Consider the following 18,766-nt stretch of genomic DNA (forward strand, 5'->3'; position numbering starts at 1 on the left):
TCAGACCTTCCTTCTGATCATCCTCCTCAAGGCCTCCTTCACTTCCTTGTTCCTCAAAGTATAGATCAGTGGATTTAGTACAGGAGTGACCACACTGTACATAATGGCACTGATTCGTTCCTGGTCCATGGAGCTACCTGAGGCAGGACGAATGTAAGTGAAAACAACAGGAGCATAGAAAAGAACAACTACCATGAAGTGAGAGGCACATGTGGACAGTGCTTTATGAAGCATGCTGCAAGAATGGGTCTTAAAGAAAAGATAAGTAATGATGTAGAAATAGGAGAGAAGCGTTAGAAAGAATGAGCCCATGGCAAAAGTCCCCGTGACATTATTGAGCAGCCACTGGTTGAGCTCAGTGTTTCCACAGGCCAGCTTGAGCAATGGCTTAACATCACAGAAGAAGTGATGGATGTGGTTGGAACCACAGAAGTTTAAGCGAGATGTCATTACTGAGTGCAGCAGGGCATGGAAAAAACCAATGATCCAGATAGTGACAGCCATCTGGGTACAGACCTGATGACTCATGATAACAGTGTAATGAAGTGGTTTGCAGATAGCTACAAAGCAGTCAAAGGCCATCACGGGCACCAGCATGGCCTCTGTACTACCCAGAAAGTGGAAGAAATGAAGCTGGCTTATGCATCCCAAGAAAGAAATTGTTTTGTGTGTAGAGAGGAAGTTCTCCAGCATCTTTGGCAGAGTCACCGTGGAATAGCAGATATCTAGACATGACAGGTTTCCCAGGAAAAAATACATAGGGGAATGAAGTCTTGGATCAGAGATGACAACTATCAGGATGGCTCCATTTCCAGCCAAATTGAGAAAGTAAATTGTAAGGAAAACCATGAAGAGAACTGGCTGCAGTCTTGGGTATCTGTCACTCCCAGGAGGAAAAATTCAGTGACTGAGGTTTGATTCAGCATCACTTAAAAGACAAAACAGTAATGAAATGCTATCTTTTACAGGCTTCCCTGGTGGCTCAGCTGGTAAAGAATCCACTTGCAATGCAGGAGACCTGGGTTCAATCCCTGGGTTGGGAAGATTCCCTGGGGAAGGGATAGGCTACCCATTCCGGTATTCTTGGGCTTCCCTGGTGGCTCAGCCTGTAAAGAATCCACCTGCAATGTGGGAGTCCTGGGTTTGATCCTGGGTTGGGAAGATTCCCTGGAGAAGAGAACAGCTAATCACTGCAGTATTCTGGCCAGGAGAATTCAAAGAGTCGGGCATGGCTGAGCTACTTTCACTTTCATCAGAACCAGAGGCCTCCTGCTGATGACTTTCCTACCTAGACACCGTGTTTTGAGGGAGAGCATTGTTGTTTTAAACATTCACAGCACCAGAAGTTGTATGATATTTGGACCATTAACTTCTTAAATATTAAGGTTCAGTTCAGTTCAGTTCAGTTCAGTTGCTCAGTCATGTCTGACTGTTTGCGACCCCACGAATCGCAGCACGCCAGACCTACCTGTCCATCACCAACTCCCGGAGTTCACTCAAACTCATGCCCATTGAGACGGTGATGCCATCTGGCCATGTCATCTTCTGTCGTCCCATTCTCCTCCTTCCCCCAATCCCTCCCAGCATCAGGGTCTTTTCCAACGAGTCAACTCTTTGCATGAGGTGGCCAAAGTATTGGAGTTTCAGCCTCAGCATCAGTCCTTCCAATGAACACCCAGGACTGATCTCCTTTAGGATGGGCTGGTTGGATCTTGCAGTCCAAGCTTAAATGTTGGTAATGGACTGTTTCCTAACGACTTTTTTCTTCATTGGATTTATCATTATTATTTTTTCCTTCACCCAGAGATTCAGAGCATGTTGCCAGCCTACCATCTTATCTGGCTGTGAGCTTCTATATTCTGATATAACTTCCCTTTTGTCATCCTAAGTCCACTCTAACAGAGGGTAAACTTTTAAGCACTCCCCCACTGCTGTCTCTTGACTTAGTCAAGAAACCACCTGAAGGAAACCACCTGAAGGGTTTTCATTTCAAAAAAATTGACAATGAGAGAATCATAAGAGTTATAAGAATCTGAATAGAGATGCAAACATTAAAGTGCCCCCTATAAAACGGAAATCATTTGAAGTTTGGAAAATCCTTGAGAGGAGAGACAAAAGATTTTAAGTGACTAGAATAAAAAAGTGAATTAGGGGACATTTCTAGGAATCCTGTGGGATTCTAGGCTTCATAACTAGAGAAAAATTTGTGAAATTATCTAATTTTTAACACACGTTTATGAAGGGCTGGCTTCAAGAAATTCAGAGTAATTTTTCTTAATCCAGTTTAGTCACTCAGTCATGTCTGACTCTTTGCAACTGCATGGACTGCCGTACCTCAGGCCTCCCTGTCCATCACCAACTCCTGGAGTTTATTCAAACTCACATCCATTGAGTCGGTGATACCATCCAACCATCTCATCTTCTGCCGTCCCCTTCTCCTTCCACCTTCAATCTTTCCCAGCATCAGGGAAATCAATTATTAGTTTTCCTTAATAGCCAAGTATATTTTGTAAATTGTTAAACTCTGTCACTCCTGCTTAAGATATAATTGTCATGCCAGATATTATTTTTGGTTCTCTACACAAAACAAATACTTACCAAAAATTCATTCAGAGGAAAAACCTTTTCCTAACATTAAAAAAATAGCACTGAGAATTCTTGTACTAAATGATTTATTTCACTGCATCATGAATGTTTAGAGACTACATATTTACTTTGGAGAATATCTAGAGATATTGCAATAAAATTGTAGGCAGTAAAGAGTCTTCATAATCTGCAAATACAAGGTTCATTATAAGATAGGAAACAGGTCTAAATCCTTGGCTCATATATTTAGTACAGGCAAGAAGACAGAGAATATGGACAACTCGCCAGCCTGTCTCCTGGTTCATTCTCCTACCTGGTTGAGTATTCAAATTCACAGCTAAGAGGGCTTATCAGGTTGACACTCCTGAAAAGTAAATGGTATAAAAATACTTGAAAAATAAAGAGTAGAGAAACATGTGATGTGATGGTTTATATTGGGATTACAGCATAAGCTCTTCATCTTCTGAAACCTCTTCTTGCTGATATTCTGCCTATTTTTATGATCCTTGGATCTTTAAACATAGCATCCCTGAGAGAGGGTGTCCCCTGGGTTTGTGAAGATTATTATAAAAATTAACATGTTACCTTTCTTTCCTTGCAACATAAGAGAATTCTCCTCAGGGAATTCCTATCTTGAGCTCCATTTTTGTTGTTGTTCCTATTTTCTTTGCTTACTGTGTTTCTTTCTTAGTTTTAGAACCAGAAACAGTTTGAGACAATTTGCAATGACTGTGTTTTCTTAAATTATCTTTCATTTCCTGGGACCAGAGGTATGGATGCACTGTCTTATCTTGGGCACTTTCCTTCAAAAACTCTGTATGAAATGGAAGGAAATTGAGCAAGGACAGTTAAAGAATGAGGGCCAGTGATATCCTATTGATCCATACAGAAAGATATCTGTATTTAAATATCTTTTAAATATTTTACTTATTTATTACATTGGTTCTATGGAAAATAAAAAAAAAGAGGAATGTGGAGAAGTAGTATTGTTTTTGTTTCTTCTAAATCTGATTCTTCACTGTTGGTATTAACACTAAAATATTTTGTTTAATTTTGGGCTCCCCGAGCTCACATTTCTCTCTGGGAGAATGAGGCTGGTCTCTCCAATGTGTATCTTCACTGCTTCCTATATCCTTTAGGTAAAACTATTTTATCTGATTCATTCAAGGAGTATCTGTATGTGATCTAACATCTATCAAAGTTTTCTAATTACAGTTATAAAGGTCATGTACTTTATGTATCTTTCTACTGCAGTTTCTTTTTCTTGCTTTGCTGAAACTCATTACATATTCATCACATAAATAATTTCTTGTAGGATATGCTCTGAATAAAATACAAATCAATCAGAATTATTGTAAATTTAATTGCATAAATTATTGTTCTGTGTTCATATATTTGTATTTCTGTCCTTCCTTGACAATCTCCACATCTTTTTTCCCCCTACATCTTTAAAGTGATGCCAAAAATGCTAGAGGGCTTCCTGCAGGAGGCATTTATCTCTATGACTGGTTCCTTAATCCAGTTCTTTATCTTTGACTCTCCCAGGATAGCTAGATTCTTCTGGGTGGTTTTCAAAGGATACAATCACTACTAGTAATTGTTACCCACTCTGCCACTCCCAGATGGTACTTGGGGTTGGTGGACATAGCCTGTCTATCTGGCTTAATAGTGAATAGATTGGTTGCGGCCCTGATGGGCCCAGCTGAAGTTCTGTGACCCAACCAAATTAGCCACTTTCCCTGTGGCTCCACACCTTTAATAAGCCTGACCTGCTAATCATTCAGTATTTCCATTTGATAGAATGGGAAGGACTAGAGAGTTCCTCAAGAAAATTAGAGGTACAAAGGGAACATTTCATGTAAAGATGGGCAAAATAAAGGACAGAAATGGTATGGACCTAACAGAAGCAGAAGATACTAAGAAGAGGTGGCAAGAATACACAGAAGAACAATACAAAAAAGATCTTCATGACCCAGATAATCACGACGGTATGATCACTCACCTAGAACCAGACATCCTGGAATGTGAAGTCAAGAGGGCCTTAGGAAGCATCACTATGAACAAAGTAGTGGTGGTGATGGAATTCCAGTTGAGCTATTTCAAATCCTAAAAGATGATGCTGTGAAAGTGCTGCACTCAATATGCCAGCAAATTTGAAACACTCAGCAGTGGACACAGGACTGGAAAAGGTCAGTTTTCATTCCAATCCCAAAGAAAGGCAATGCCAAAGAATGCTCAAACTACTGCACAATTGCACTCATCTCACATGCTAGCAAGGTAAGGCTCAAAATTCTCCAAGCCAGGCTTCAACAGTACATGAACCATGAACTTCCAGATGGTCAAGCTGGATTTAGAAAAGGCAGAGGAACCAGAGATCAAATTGCCAACATCTGTTGGATCATCAGAAAAGCCAGAGTTCCAGAATAACATCTATTTCTGCTTTATTGGCTATGCCAAAGCCTTTGACTGTGTGGACCATAACAAACTGTGGAAACTTCTGAAAGAGATGGGAATACCAGACTACCTGACCTGCCTCTTGATAAATCTGTATACAGGTCAGGAAGGAACAGTTAGAACTGGACATGGAGCAACAGACTGGTTCCAAATAGGGAAAGGAGTATGTCAAGGCTGTATATTGTCACCGTGCTTATTTAACTTATATGCAGAGTACATCATGAGAAATGCTGGGCTGGAAGAAGCACAATCTGGAATCAAGATTACCAGCAGAAATATCAATAACCTCAGATATGCAGATGATACCACCCTTATGGCAGAAAGTGAAGAAGAGCTAAAGAGACTCTTGATGAAAGTGAAAGAGGAGAGTGAAAAAGTTGACTTAAAGCTCAACATTCAGAAAACTAAGATCATGGCATCCGGTCCCATCACTTCATGGCCAATAGATGGGGAAAACAATGGAAACAGTGAGAGACTTAATTTTGGGGGGGGCTCCAAAATCACTGCAGATGGTGACTGCAACCATGAAATTAAAAGACACTTGCTCCTTGGAAGAAAAGTTATGACCAACCTAGACAGCATACTAAAAAGCAGAGACATTACTCTGCCAACAAAGGTCCGTCTAGTCAAGCTATGGTTTTTACAGGAGCCATATATGGATGTGAGAGTTGGACTATAAAGAAAGCTGAGTGCTGAAGAATTGATGCTTATGAACTGTGGTGTTGGAGAAGACTCTTAAGAGTCCCTTGGACTGCAAGGAGATCCAATCAGTCCCTCCTAAAGGAAATCAGTCCTGAATATTCATTGTAAGGACTGATGCTGAAGCTGAAACTGCAATACTTTGGTCACCTGATGTGAAGAACTGACTCATTGGAAGAGACCCTGATGTTGGGAATGATTGAAGGCAGGAGGAGAAGGGATCGACAGAGGATGAGATGGTTGGATGGCATCACTGACTCATGGACATGAGTTTGAGTAAACTCCAGGAGTTGGTGATGGACAGGGAGGCCTGGCATGCTGCAGTCCACGGGATTGTAAAGAGTCGGACATGACTGAGCGACTGAACTGACGGTAGTTTTATTCCTAGTTCTTTAAGGCATCCTCATACCTTCTTCCATGGTGGCTGTATCAATTTACATTCCCACCAACAGTGCAAGAGTGTTCCCTTTTCTCCACACCCTCTCCAGCATTTATTGTTTGTAGACTTTTTGATAATGGCCATTCTGACTGGTGTGAGGTATATATCTCATTATAGTTTTGATTTGCATTTCCCTAATAATGAGTGATGCTGAGCAACTTTTCATGTGTTGTTAGCCATATATATGTCTTCTTTGGAGAAATGTTTGTTTAGGTTTTTTCCCCACTTTTTGATTGGGTTGTTTTTTTTCCTGGTATTGAGTTGTATGAGTTGCTTGTATCTTTTGGAAATTAATCCTTTGTCAGTTGTTTCATCTGCTATTACTCCCACTCTGAGGGTTGTCTTTTCACCTTGCTTACAGTTTCCTTTGCTGTGCAAAAGCTTTTGAGTTTAATCAGGTCCCACTTGTTTACTTTTGTTTTTATTTCCATTAGTCTAGGAGGTGGGTCATAGAGCGTCTGGCTTTAATTTAAGTCATCAAGTGTTCTGCTTATGTTTTCCTGTAAGAGTTTTATATTTTTTGGTCTTACATTTAGGTCTTTAATCCATACTGAGTTTATCTTAGTGTATGGTGTTAGGAAGTGTTTTAATTCATTCTTTTACATGTAGCTGTCCAATTTTCCCAGCACCATTTATTGAAGAGGCTGTCTTTGCTCCATTGTATATTCTTGCCTCCTTTGCCAAAAATAAGGTACCCATAGGTGCATGGATTTGTTTCTGTGTTTCTATCTTGTTTAATTGGTCTGTTTTTGTTTCTGTGCTAGTACTGTACTGTCTTGATGATTGCAGCTTTGTAGTATAATCTGAAGTCAGGAAGGTTGATTCCTCCAGTTGCATTCTTCTTTGCCAAGACTGGTTTGGCTATTCGGGGTCTTTTGTGTTGTATAGGGTGAGATTTCTGCTGAGTTTTCAGTTGTTTGTCTTTTTTCCTCTGATGGGCAAGGCTGAGTGAGGTAGTAATCCTGTCTGCTGATGATTGGGTTTGTATTTTTGTTTTGTTTGTTGTTTAGATGAGGCGTCCGGGCAAGGTGCTACTGGTGGTTGAGTGATGCCAGGTCTTGGCATCCTTTGTGTGAGTTTCCTTTGTGTGAGTTTCCTTTGTGTGAGTTCTCACTATTTGATACTCCCTAGGGTTAATTCTCTCATAGTCTATGGCCTTGGAGTCAGTACTCCCACTCCAAAGGCTCAGAGCTTGATCTCAGAAGGACAAGACTGACAACAAAATTTGTGCTCAAGATGCAGACCTTCTTTGCAGAAACTCTCGTCAGTAATATTCTTACTCAATTTCAGCACCTCAGAGTCAATACCAGCCATGTGGGCATTTTCACCTTTAGACAATGGTCCAGCAACGGAGATAAATATCAGTGACAAGAGATCCCAGATCCTGGACGTCCAGGCTGTGGAGCAATCGCCAACATGTAAGTTATGTTTCTGAGTCTAACTGTTTGTATTTTTATCCTTCTTTGACAATCTCTACATGTTTAAATTGATGCCAAAAGTGTTAGAGGACTTCCTGCAGAATGCATTCATCTCTATTACTGGTTCCTTGGTCCAGTTCTTTATCCTTAGCTCTCCAGGGACAATAGGTTGTCAAGGAATATAATCTCTACTGAATAATTGTTACCCACTCTGCCACTTACTCCCAGGCAGTACTTAGGGCTGGTGGGCATAGCCTGGCTCTTTGGCTTCATAGTAGATGGATTGGTTATGGGTTTGGCTAAAAAAACTGAGTGAACTTTGTGGCCAATTCAATACTTTATTCTTCTGGGCTTCATAGTACGGCTAACCATAATGTTCTTAAATATTCTTTTGTCACTGGGAATTTTTAGTTGTATTCCATTCTTTCACTATACAAGCATTGTTTATTTCCAGAATTTACTTTAATATATTCTTCGTGGTTTGATTGCCATGTCTAAGTATATGGATATTTTAAAAATATTTAAAGCTGAATGCAATTCACTTATTCATTATAACTTTTTGCTTTATTTTTATCTTTTTACTGTAGGTCATGGTTGGTTATCTTCTTTAAATATAGCAGTGTGTACATATCAATCCCATCTGTCCATTGACTGATGAATAGATAAAGGTGATGTGGAACATATATTCAGTGGAATATTATCCTGCCAAGAATGAAATAATGCCATTTGCAGCAAAATGGATGGATCTGGGGATTGTCATACTGAGTAAAGTAAGTCAACAAAAGACCAATATCATATAATATCTCATACAGTCTAAAAAAAGATATAAATGAAATTATTTATGAAACAGAAAGAAACTCACAGACTTAGAGAGAATGAATTTATGGTTATCAGAGAGGAAAAGTGAGGGGGAGGGACAGATTGGTAGCTTGGGATTGTCGTTTAAACAAATTAATAGAACATCCTGAAAAAATGAAGCATTAAAAGGGGAAAAAGTGCATAGGACCAGTTTCTCTTCTCTTACTCATGATGATTATACTGGTGTTACTGATGCAGAGAGAACTGAAGATGGTAATCTGTAAGGTGACTCTGATGACAGAAAGATGATGTTGACTACAATAAAACTGATGGTGATGATCTTCATTATTAAACTGGTGATAGAAATGGCAATAGTGATCAAAATGTTCGTAATGATGGGAATAGAAAGATCATGTTTGATCACGTTTCAATAGTATTATTTTTATAAGGCAATATAAAGAGTAGCTCATCCAATCAAATCTTAAGAATATTATATCTATATAATATACTTAATTATATGTTATAATGTAATATATATTATATTCCCTTTGACATATTACTGGTATAATGTTTTGAGATAATAACAGATTAATATATAATATATATACACCTATAGCTGGAATACATATACAAGCTTGCACCCAGAGTGGAACCTAGAAGCAAGGTCTCCAAATTTCTATTTAGTGTTCTTTTCAATATACCATATCATGCTGTGTGACATGTGACAGCCTTGGTGTTAACTGACTCACTTTGTCAGTGTGGTGGTGAATTGTGCATTTTTTTCCCAATACTTGTTTCTGGGAATTATTCCTAAGGCCATGAACTCTCTATGCCCAGAATCCTTTTCAGGGATCTCTTCACATCCTTATTTCTTAAACTATAAATGAAAGGATTGAGAGTGGGAGTTACCAGGGTGTACATGACAGCAGCACCCAGCTCCCCAGAGGCATGGGAAGCTGACGGGGACTTCAGGTAGGTGGCAAAGACCGAGCTGTAGAAGAGGATGACCATGGAGAGGTGGGAGCTGCATGTGGCCAGGGCTTTCTTTTTGCCCTGTGCTGACGGGACCCCAGCTACAGCAAGGAAAATATGGGCATAAGAGCTTATGATGCAGAGGAGAGGGCTGATTCCTAAAAGTCCTGTCAGAACCATCATCAGGTCCTCATTGAGGTGCGTATCAGAGCAGGAAAGTCTAAAGAGTGGTCCAAAATCACAGAAAAAGTGGGGAATTTCGAGATTAGTATAGAGTGACAGTCGGGTTAGCATCAAGGTTTGGATCAAAGAGTCAGAGTGGGCCACTCCCCATGACCCACCCACCAGAAGCCCACATCTGCAAGGAGTCATCAGGAGTGGGTAGTGCAGAGGATGGCAGATGGCAGCATAGCGGTCGATAGCCATGACAGTCAAAAGCAGGTTGTCCATATTAGCAAAAACTGCAAAGAAATATAACTGTGCCAGACTGTCAGAGAAGGAGATCGATCCGTTGCTGGTCCACGAAGTCTCCAGCATCTTGCGGGCGGTGGTGGTAGTGAAGCAGAGGTCGACCAGGGAGAGCTGGCTGAGGAAGAAGTACATGGGGGTGTGGAGGTGGAGGTCAGCTCCGATAGCCAGAAGCAGTAGCACATTTCCTGAGATACTCAGCAAGTAGAGGGCCAGGAGGAGACCAAAGAGGAGCTGCGGTTTGTCTGGGTCACTGGAGAGCCCTGAGAGGACAAAAGCAGGGTTCTTGGTGCAGTTCATTTCAGGTCTTGATGGGCTACAAGAAAAGAATCACCTTAAAAAGAGATTTCACTCACTGTTAGCTACTGAAGTGTATTGTAGCTAACCTCGAAGGTTCTCTTATCAGTTGGTTTCCTTATACCACAAATATGAGGAATGAAGAAAAGAAACTCAATCAGCAATGGGAGGGACAGGATTTGGACTTTCTGAAGGATGATCTAAGTGAGTAAGCACAAAGATGAGGGAATGAAGGGAACACCAGGAGCTTCCTGCAGTTGTTTAAGAGTGAAAAAGTTGTCTTAGTCTTCATATTATCGGATGGCATAAGTACTTGTTTATGAATCAGTTTTTATTACAAGAACATGAGCCTACTAAGGCAAAGACTGCATCTCAGTACTTAGCTTAGTGCTTGGCACATCATAGGAACTTGGTGAACACTCTTACCCATCTACACAGTCACTAGTCTAGTTTAAGCTATTGTTAATGACTAGAGTCCTGCTAACCTCTGAACTGCTTTAATAGTCCCACTCTTGCCTCATTCAATATATTCTCCACACTGCCACCAGAGTGATCTTTTCAAGCAACAAACTCTGATCACATCTGTTACTTGCTTAAAAAGGGGTGTCCAGAGAACCATTGGGCTTGTGAAGGAACAAAAATCCCCACTCTATCTAACAAAGCTCAATCTGTCTTGATTTCGTCATGTCTCAGCAGCTTCATCTACCACTACAGTCCCCTCATTCTCTGTTCCCTAGTCACTCTGGCTGCCTTGCATTTCTTCCTGGGCACTATGTTCCTTTGCTTCATTCTAAGTCAGCTCCTGTTCATCCTTTCACAGTCTCAGATCAATTAGTGAGTTTCTTAGGAAAGTTTTCCCTTGTCTATTTGATTAAGTCAAACCTACTTTTCATATGCTACCACACATAGCACCTTCATAGAACTGCTATAGGTGTAATATGGGCAATGTTGTTCATATTTATTTTGTTAAAATTTTGTTAAAATTTAAGGTATTTAGTTTTGTTGGACTCCTTCTCGGGGCCATAAAATGCATTAAGGCAAATACTGTATCTGGTTTTCTTCTCCCTTGAGTCCCCAGGGTTGGCATCCATGAAGCAGTATTTGTCACAAGATGAATAATAAATTAATTAATTGATAGTGAGGACTGGAGAGGGTCATATGTTTTCCTCCCCAAGTGCTGAAATGTTCTTCCTTCTATTTTAACATTTTATGAATAAAAGTTTTTTCCTCCAAGTATTTTCCTAGTAAGACTGGAATCACTGATTCATCTTTTTATTTCATCCCTAAAATCCATATTAGTACTATAACACTTTTTTTTAAACTACAAAATGATCTTCATTTTTGTCTTTTTCTCAACTTTTTCCGTTACCGTCTTTGTACTTTCAACAACCTGCTCCCAGTTACTTCATCAGCAGCTTTACCGGCTTTATTGATTCCAGAAGATGTACAGCTTTCTGGTTTTGGCATAACTTTCCCTTGCTCAAATATCTCTAATATCTTATTTTCTAATGCATCACTTCCCAGGTGGTACTAATGGTAAATAACCCACCTGCCAATGCAAGAGACATAGGAGATGCTGGTTCCATCCCTGGGTTGGAAAGGTCCCCTGGAGAAGGAAATGGCAACCCACTCTGGTATTCTTGCCTGGAAAATTCCATGGACAGAGGAGCCTGGAAGGCTACAGTCCATGGGGTCACAAAGAGGAGGACAAGACTGAGCGAATGAGCATGCACACAAAATGCATCACTTATACCTATCTGTGCCTGGTTATCAAGAGCTTCTATCTTTGCACCCACTTACCAATAAACATGATTTTCTACTTTTTATCACTATTTAGTCTCCTTTCTCCTTGAGCTGATCATGTCATAACTCTTATGAATATTCTCACTTATGCTTTCACACACTGATCTATACACAGGATAATCTAGTCCTTAATTGAATATTATCTTAAGATGTTTTCTAATGTTTATGACATATAGATTTTCTTGTATCAATGATATTATAAATACACTGAAAGTAGAATCATTTTTTTTTTAATTTCTTTAAACCAACAGTCAAGAAGTTGAGTGCATGTTCTCTCTGACCAAATCTCTCACATTTTTACATCCTTTCCCATGTTGAATCTTCCTGATACTTTTGCTTGAATAACCTTTCTGCTATTATATCCACCTCCTGATAATTCACCTGAAAAATAATCATTCGTGTTGGATCTCAGATAGATCAGGAGTGGTTGAAAACTGAGATTATCAGAATCATACTTCAGCATCGAAAATATACGAGGTCCTAACTATATAAAATTGTGAGGTCCTAACTGTCTAAAGGAGAAGGCGATGGCACCCTACTCCAGTACTCTTGCCTGGAAAATCCCAGGGACGGCGGAGCCTGGTGGGCTGCCATCTACGGGGTTGCACAGAGTCAGACACGACTGAAATGACTTAGCAGCAGCAGCAACTGTCTGAAATCTCAACCTCAGATGGACAACACCCTAATATCCTACTGATTCCCCTAAGCCTTCTTCAGATACTCCTCCACTTCTCCACTCTTTATGACAGATCCTTCAAAAAGCTACTTGTCTCCATCATGCATTGTCCATTACTCTCCAAATGTGTTATTTTACTTTCCATGCTTTTTAAAAACCCTCTTCAGTGAAGCTCTTCACCTGAAACTATCACAGCATTGTTAATTGGCTATACCATAAAACAAAATTAAAAGTTAAAAAGCTATCTGTTTATAGATATTTGAAGTCTGAAACTAGAAATAAAAGAAGAGGTCCAAAAATGAATAATAAGAAAGAGGAGGAGCCAGACAAGGAGACTAAGGAACCATCAGTGAGATCACTGCATACCTAGGAGACTGTGAGGATGTCCTGAAAGTCAGCAAAAAGAGTATTTGAAGTAAGAGGAGTCAGCTGTGAAAAGTCTTGTTGAGAGATCAAGTAACTTAAGGACTGAAAATTGAACTTTGACATCGATGAGAGTGATTTCAATGGAAGGTTAAGAGCAATGGCCCGACCGAAGAGGGTCATACATATGCATATATCCATTCTCCCCCAAACTCACCTCCCATCTAGGCTGCCATATAACATTGAGCAGAGTACTATGTGTTATACCGTAGGTCCTTGTTAATTATCCATTTTAAATGTAGCAGTGTGTACATGTCCATCCCAAACTCCCTAACTATCCCTCCTCTCCAGCAACCACAAGTTTGTTCTCTGTGAGTCTATTTCTGGCATAACCAGATAATTTTTAAATTATATCTTCCAATCCATCTTCTTTTCTAAACTCTAAACACATACATTTTACTTCCTATTAGATATGTCCTTATGAAGGTGTTAGAAGTTTTATGGTCTAAGACATTTCTTACAGCTCAATTGATTTACATACAGATTTAGAAACAGATACAGTTGTAGCCCTCAAGCACAGAACTTCCATCCACTGTGTTCAACTCTGAAGTCTGAGCCTGTTACTCTATTTGTCAAATGCTACCTTCCACACTTACCTACTGGCATTCATAATCTTCACCCCATGAGTTGATCTATCTATTCTATCCTTTGATATATGTATTCTATCCAGTGCTCTTATTAAGCAAGTGGGATATTCCAGAGATCCCAGAATCCTTTGCCTACATCGATGAGATGATGTTCATAGCTAGCAAAGATGTAGCTCAGGAGCTGAGTATTAATGGTATTCGTGTTTCTTGGGATTGGAAAGTGTTGGTTAGCATTAGTAATCTTTCTTGTCCTTGGAGACTGTCCCCAGAGTTACTCATTAATGGCAAATCTTAAGGAATTTTCCATAGAAAAAGTTGGCTATAAATGGTATTGAGGAATAAAATCAATAATTAACAGAGGTCTGCTATTAAGAATAACTTGGAAGTAAAATCAGAAAGAGTACCTAAAACTCACCATTTCTCTCTGGTTACTGCTCTGCTTCCTTAAGTCAGATTATTTTGAAGAGGTGAGCATGTGACCATAACATTTCATAGCCCTTAATGTTTATTTATGTATATATACACACACATTTTGAGCAATCCTTTTTCTGTCTTTTGTATAAATATAGTGAGAGATTGAAATATTCAGGCTGTCCATATGTCAACTACTCTTGGATATCTGACAAGCATATCAAATTTAATTCTATCTAAATAAGAACTTTTATCCCAACCTCTTAACTTTTCCTTGTTTCTAGTCTGATATTTACCATTTTAATAACAAGGCTTGTGGTATATCATTTCTTGAATTCATAAAGGAATCACATTCAACCATTAAAGACTATCAATATGGAGTTATAAGCAAGTAGAAGTTCATTTTTCTCTCAGTGAAGTTCAAGTAGGTAGTCTGGTGAGGATGTGGTGGGTCATTGTAGACTAAAGCTCTCTCTGTCCTTAGCATTGATTTTTTTTTTTTTATAAATTTATTATTTTTTTTTATTAGTTGGAGGCTAATTACTTTACAATATTGTAGTGGGTTTTGTCATACATTGATATGAATCAGCCATAGATTTACACGTATTCCCCCCGATCCCCCCTCCCACCTCCCTCTCCACCCGGTTCCTCTGGGTCTTCCCAGTGCACCAGGCCAGAGCACTTGTCTCATGCATTCTACCTGGGCTGGTGATCTGTCTCACCGTAGATAATATACATGCTGTTCTTTTGAAACATCCCACCCTCACCTTCTCCCACAGAGTTCAAAAGTCTGTTCTGTATTTCTGTGTCTCTTTTTCTGTTTTGCATATAGGGTTATTGTTACCATCTTTCTAAATTCCATATATATGTGTTAGTACTTAGCATTGATTTTTATCCTCAAGGTCAACTGCTGGAGCTGCATTAGTTTTGGTAATCATACTATTTTCCTGGGGAAATTTTCCACATCTAATTGTCTAGAACTTAATCCCTTATTTCTGGACACTCTCCTTGGTTTCATTGATCTATGAGTCCTTTTTTATGCCACTATGATATTGCTTTGACTACTATAGGTTTGTAATATTGTTTGAAATCAGGGAGAGTAATATGTCCAGCTTTGTTCTTCTTTCTCAACATTGCTCAAACCTAGGCTCTCAGCGTGAATCTCCACTGACCTATGGGAGGGTCAATGCAGTCAGCAGGCAGCCGTTTCTCTTACCCTTCTAATGCAGTTTGTCTTGGTCTCTGTGCTGCTTTGGCCTCAACTCTGTGGTCCATAATTCTCTCAGTGATGTCTTATCCATGAATACTTGTTAGTTGTTCTTTTTTCAAGAGGGAGTAAAGTTGGGAACAATCTATGTTGCCATCTTGGTGACATCACTCTTCTATAGTAATTTGAAATACTTTTATCTTTTAGCATTAAAGTGACTTAATCACCGTAACAATATTATTCAGAACTTGACTATATTTTTTCCACTAGAATCTACTATTTATGGGACAAAACAGTAGATCTTTGCAAAGATCTGTGCAACACATCACAAACATTATTTCAATTGTTTCTCAAGGTAGGTATCACATCCATGTGCTGCAGAGAAAACAAAAGTTTCAGAAAAAATAAGCCATTTGCTCATGATTACATTGTTAGGACTAGCTGAACCACAATTTGATCCTAATCTGACCCTAGCCAGCCCAATAGCAAGGAAAATAAGTGAAAGTTTTCAATTTTGGATATTAAGAAATAAAGCTCTTTATTCACAGATAACAGTGTATAATAGAAATGTAAAATAACCTATAAAGATTTATTAGAAAGCATATGTACACATGGAAGATCATGGAATATAAGATTAATATATGAAAATCTACTGGATTTCTATATACTGATCACAAAAATTAGACAATTAAATTTTTAAAATTACAACTTAAAATATCATCAAGTACATAGAGATAAATCAAATAAAAGATGTCTGAAACTACTACATTCAAAATTGTACATCATTTCTGACAGAATTTTTAAAAACTTAAAGTACAGAAAAGTACCCTGTTCATAAATTACCCTGTTTATATAAATTAGAAGATGCAAACTTTTAAAGAATATTGTTCAGTTTGATCTATGGATTCAATGTACTTCAGTCAACATCTTAATAGGTTTTTTTTTTTAATTAAAAACTTGTTTCTAAAACATATGGATAAGCAAAAGACTTGGAATAGACCATAAGATCTGAAGGAACAGAGTTAGAAAACTTAGATACTTAATATAAAAAATTGTATAGCTGCAATAATTAATACAGTTTAATAGAATAAGCATAAATACATAAATCAATTGAGCAGGTGAGAGACTGTCATACATATACAATTACTAAACTTATTACAAAGGCACCAACTGAAATTCTTTGGGGGGAAAAGTTTGTTCCCAATTAATTATTGTAGTTAATTAGATATCAATGAGTAAAATGAACAATGACATCCTCCTTATGATATCACAAAAATTGTTTTCCAATTGATTATGGAACTAAATAGAAAAGGTAAAATAATAAAGCTCCTAGGATATAAAATTGGAATTTTTAAAACAGTTTTTCTGCTTTAAGATTTTTAAAATTTCTGTTTTCATTATTTAATAGGTTCAGAATGATATAACTACATTTATATTCATTTTACTTATACTGGCCAATTTTTGCTGTGCTTCTCATACCTGAAGATCTACATTTCTATGAATTCTGGGAAAAAAGCCTTTAAAGTTATTTCTCTGAATACTGCCTGTTACACATTCCCTCAATTGCATGGAAAGTAGATCTTTCTGGAAGCATTATTAGACTGATATTGAGTTTTTTTCCCTATCTTTTATGATACCTAAGCTCTTTTTCATATTTTCTTTTAAAAATTTTTTTTTCTCATTCTGTGAGAAATTCTTGGATCTGTCAGCTAGCTTCTTCTGCCTTTTCTTGCATTTTATCTGCTGCTCATATCATCCATTCTTTTACATTTTGGTCAATGTATATTATACTGACATGATTTTTTTGCTTATTTGTCAAATGTGCCTTTAAAAAACATATTAGTTTAATTGTTTGTATTTATTCCTATAAGCATTTTTGAGTCATTTATTGTTTGTTTTTTTCAACTTCTCACTCACATGAAAGACAAGGATGCAACACAAATGACATAATCAGACTTTTCCCTGGTGACCATGTGTGTTACCAACTGAAGCCCTGTAAGATTAATAGAGCATTAGTTGGACCCTTACACAGACAGAAAACATTGAGGGCCAGGTGGTTCCCTTATGTGCTTACATACTATATAATATTCCAAACTTTATTGTAACTCAGAAAAAAAATGAGTTGTTCTTTTCTTTGATAGACATGAGCCAGAGAGCATTGTACAGATGCCCTTACAATCACTGTCCTCAAAGAAAAAGAACATATGACAAAGATGAATGACATATGACAAAGACAACAATAAGAAAATAAGAGATTAGAAGCACAGTAAACAATGGAATAAAAATTAGACAAAATGTGGTACAGAAATTTTGAAGGAATTACCTTATTAATGAGAAGAGACCCTTGAACTGAAACAAAACCAAAGTCTGTCTGTACATTGTCTAATAAGAGTCTTGATTAAAGCAAAGGGACCTGGAGAAATTAAAAGTGAAAGAAAAGACAGGTAGCTACCAAGCAAAGAAAGCACAGGAGACAATAATAACCTGAGATAAAGTATGAGTCAAAGTGAAAATAAAAAATGAAACAGGAAAACCAAAAGAGATAAAAAAGAAGAAATGAGTCAGAAAGGATAATTAAGTTGGAGTCTTCACTGTTAAAAATATTTATATTTTCACCATACTTGGCATTGTACAGTGAGATTTAAATCTACTGTATTTACAAGAATAGTTTTTAGATAACTCTATGTCGATATTTTTATTGCTCAGAGACAGTCCATTGGTGTGATTTTCCTTATAATGAGTTATGCTTGAGCTTTAAGTTCTTGATTGACTCTGTTGTATTTTTCCAATATATTTTGATTTGTTTCTCAGGGAGGAATGAATAGATGTGACTCAGCAAAAGAGGTAGGCTTTTCTTTTCTTGAAAACTTTATTACAGCTGCCTTCATGGCTTTGTTTCTCAAGTTTTAGATCATCAGATTAAGTGTTGGAGGCAAAATATAAAAAACAATATAAAAATAGTAGGCTTCCTTCATAGCTCAGTTGGTAAAGAATTTGCCTGCAATGCAGGAGAATGGTTCAATTCCTGAGTCAGGAAGAGCTGTTGGAGAAGGGATAGGCTACTCGCTCCAATATTCTCGGCTTTCTCTTGTGGCTCAGCTGGTAAAGAATTCGCCTGCAATGTGGGAGACCTGGGTTTAATCCCTGGAATGGGACGATCCCCTGGAGAAGGGAAAGGCTACCCACTCCAGTATTCTGGCCTAGAGGATTCCAATGACTGCACAGGTCCATGGGGTCACAAAGAGTCAGACACGACTGACAGACACGACTGAGTGACTTTCACTATCACTTTCAAGTAAAGTCTAATGCAGTTGGAGAGTCAGTATGTGGCTTTAGAAACTCAAAAGATACCAGTAGAGACAAACAATATGATGATAGCTGGTGGAGGGGGCAGGTGGAAAAGGCCTTTGCTCTACCCTCAGTAGATGGGATCTTCAACACAGTAGAGGATATGTGTGTGTGTGTGTGAATCAAATGGAAATGAAGCAAAGAAATGCCATCAAGGACAGGAAGCCAGTAACCCCAAGC

General features: G+C 38.3%; 2 protein-coding genes across 2 annotated transcripts; both read right to left on the bottom strand.

Moving 5' to 3' along the window:
• LOC122429927 (olfactory receptor 12D2-like) lies at window positions 1-926 on the bottom strand. The gene is given in 2 exon segments (XM_043450634.1): window positions 1-869; window positions 872-926. Coding segments are annotated over 2 exon segments (924 nt in total).
• An 8,278-nt stretch (window positions 927-9,204) lies between these two features.
• On the bottom strand, window positions 9,205-10,134 carry LOC122429238 (olfactory receptor 1361-like). The gene has a single exon (XM_043449477.1). The coding sequence runs from the start codon at window positions 10,132-10,134 to the stop codon at window positions 9,205-9,207; it is 930 nt and encodes a 309-aa protein (XP_043305412.1).
• Between the last annotated feature and the right edge of the window lie 8,632 nt (window positions 10,135-18,766).

This window comes from Cervus canadensis, chromosome 28 (genome assembly GCF_019320065.1).
Source record: "Cervus canadensis isolate Bull #8, Minnesota chromosome 28, ASM1932006v1, whole genome shotgun sequence".
NCBI lineage: Eukaryota > Metazoa > Chordata > Mammalia > Artiodactyla > Cervidae > Cervus > Cervus canadensis.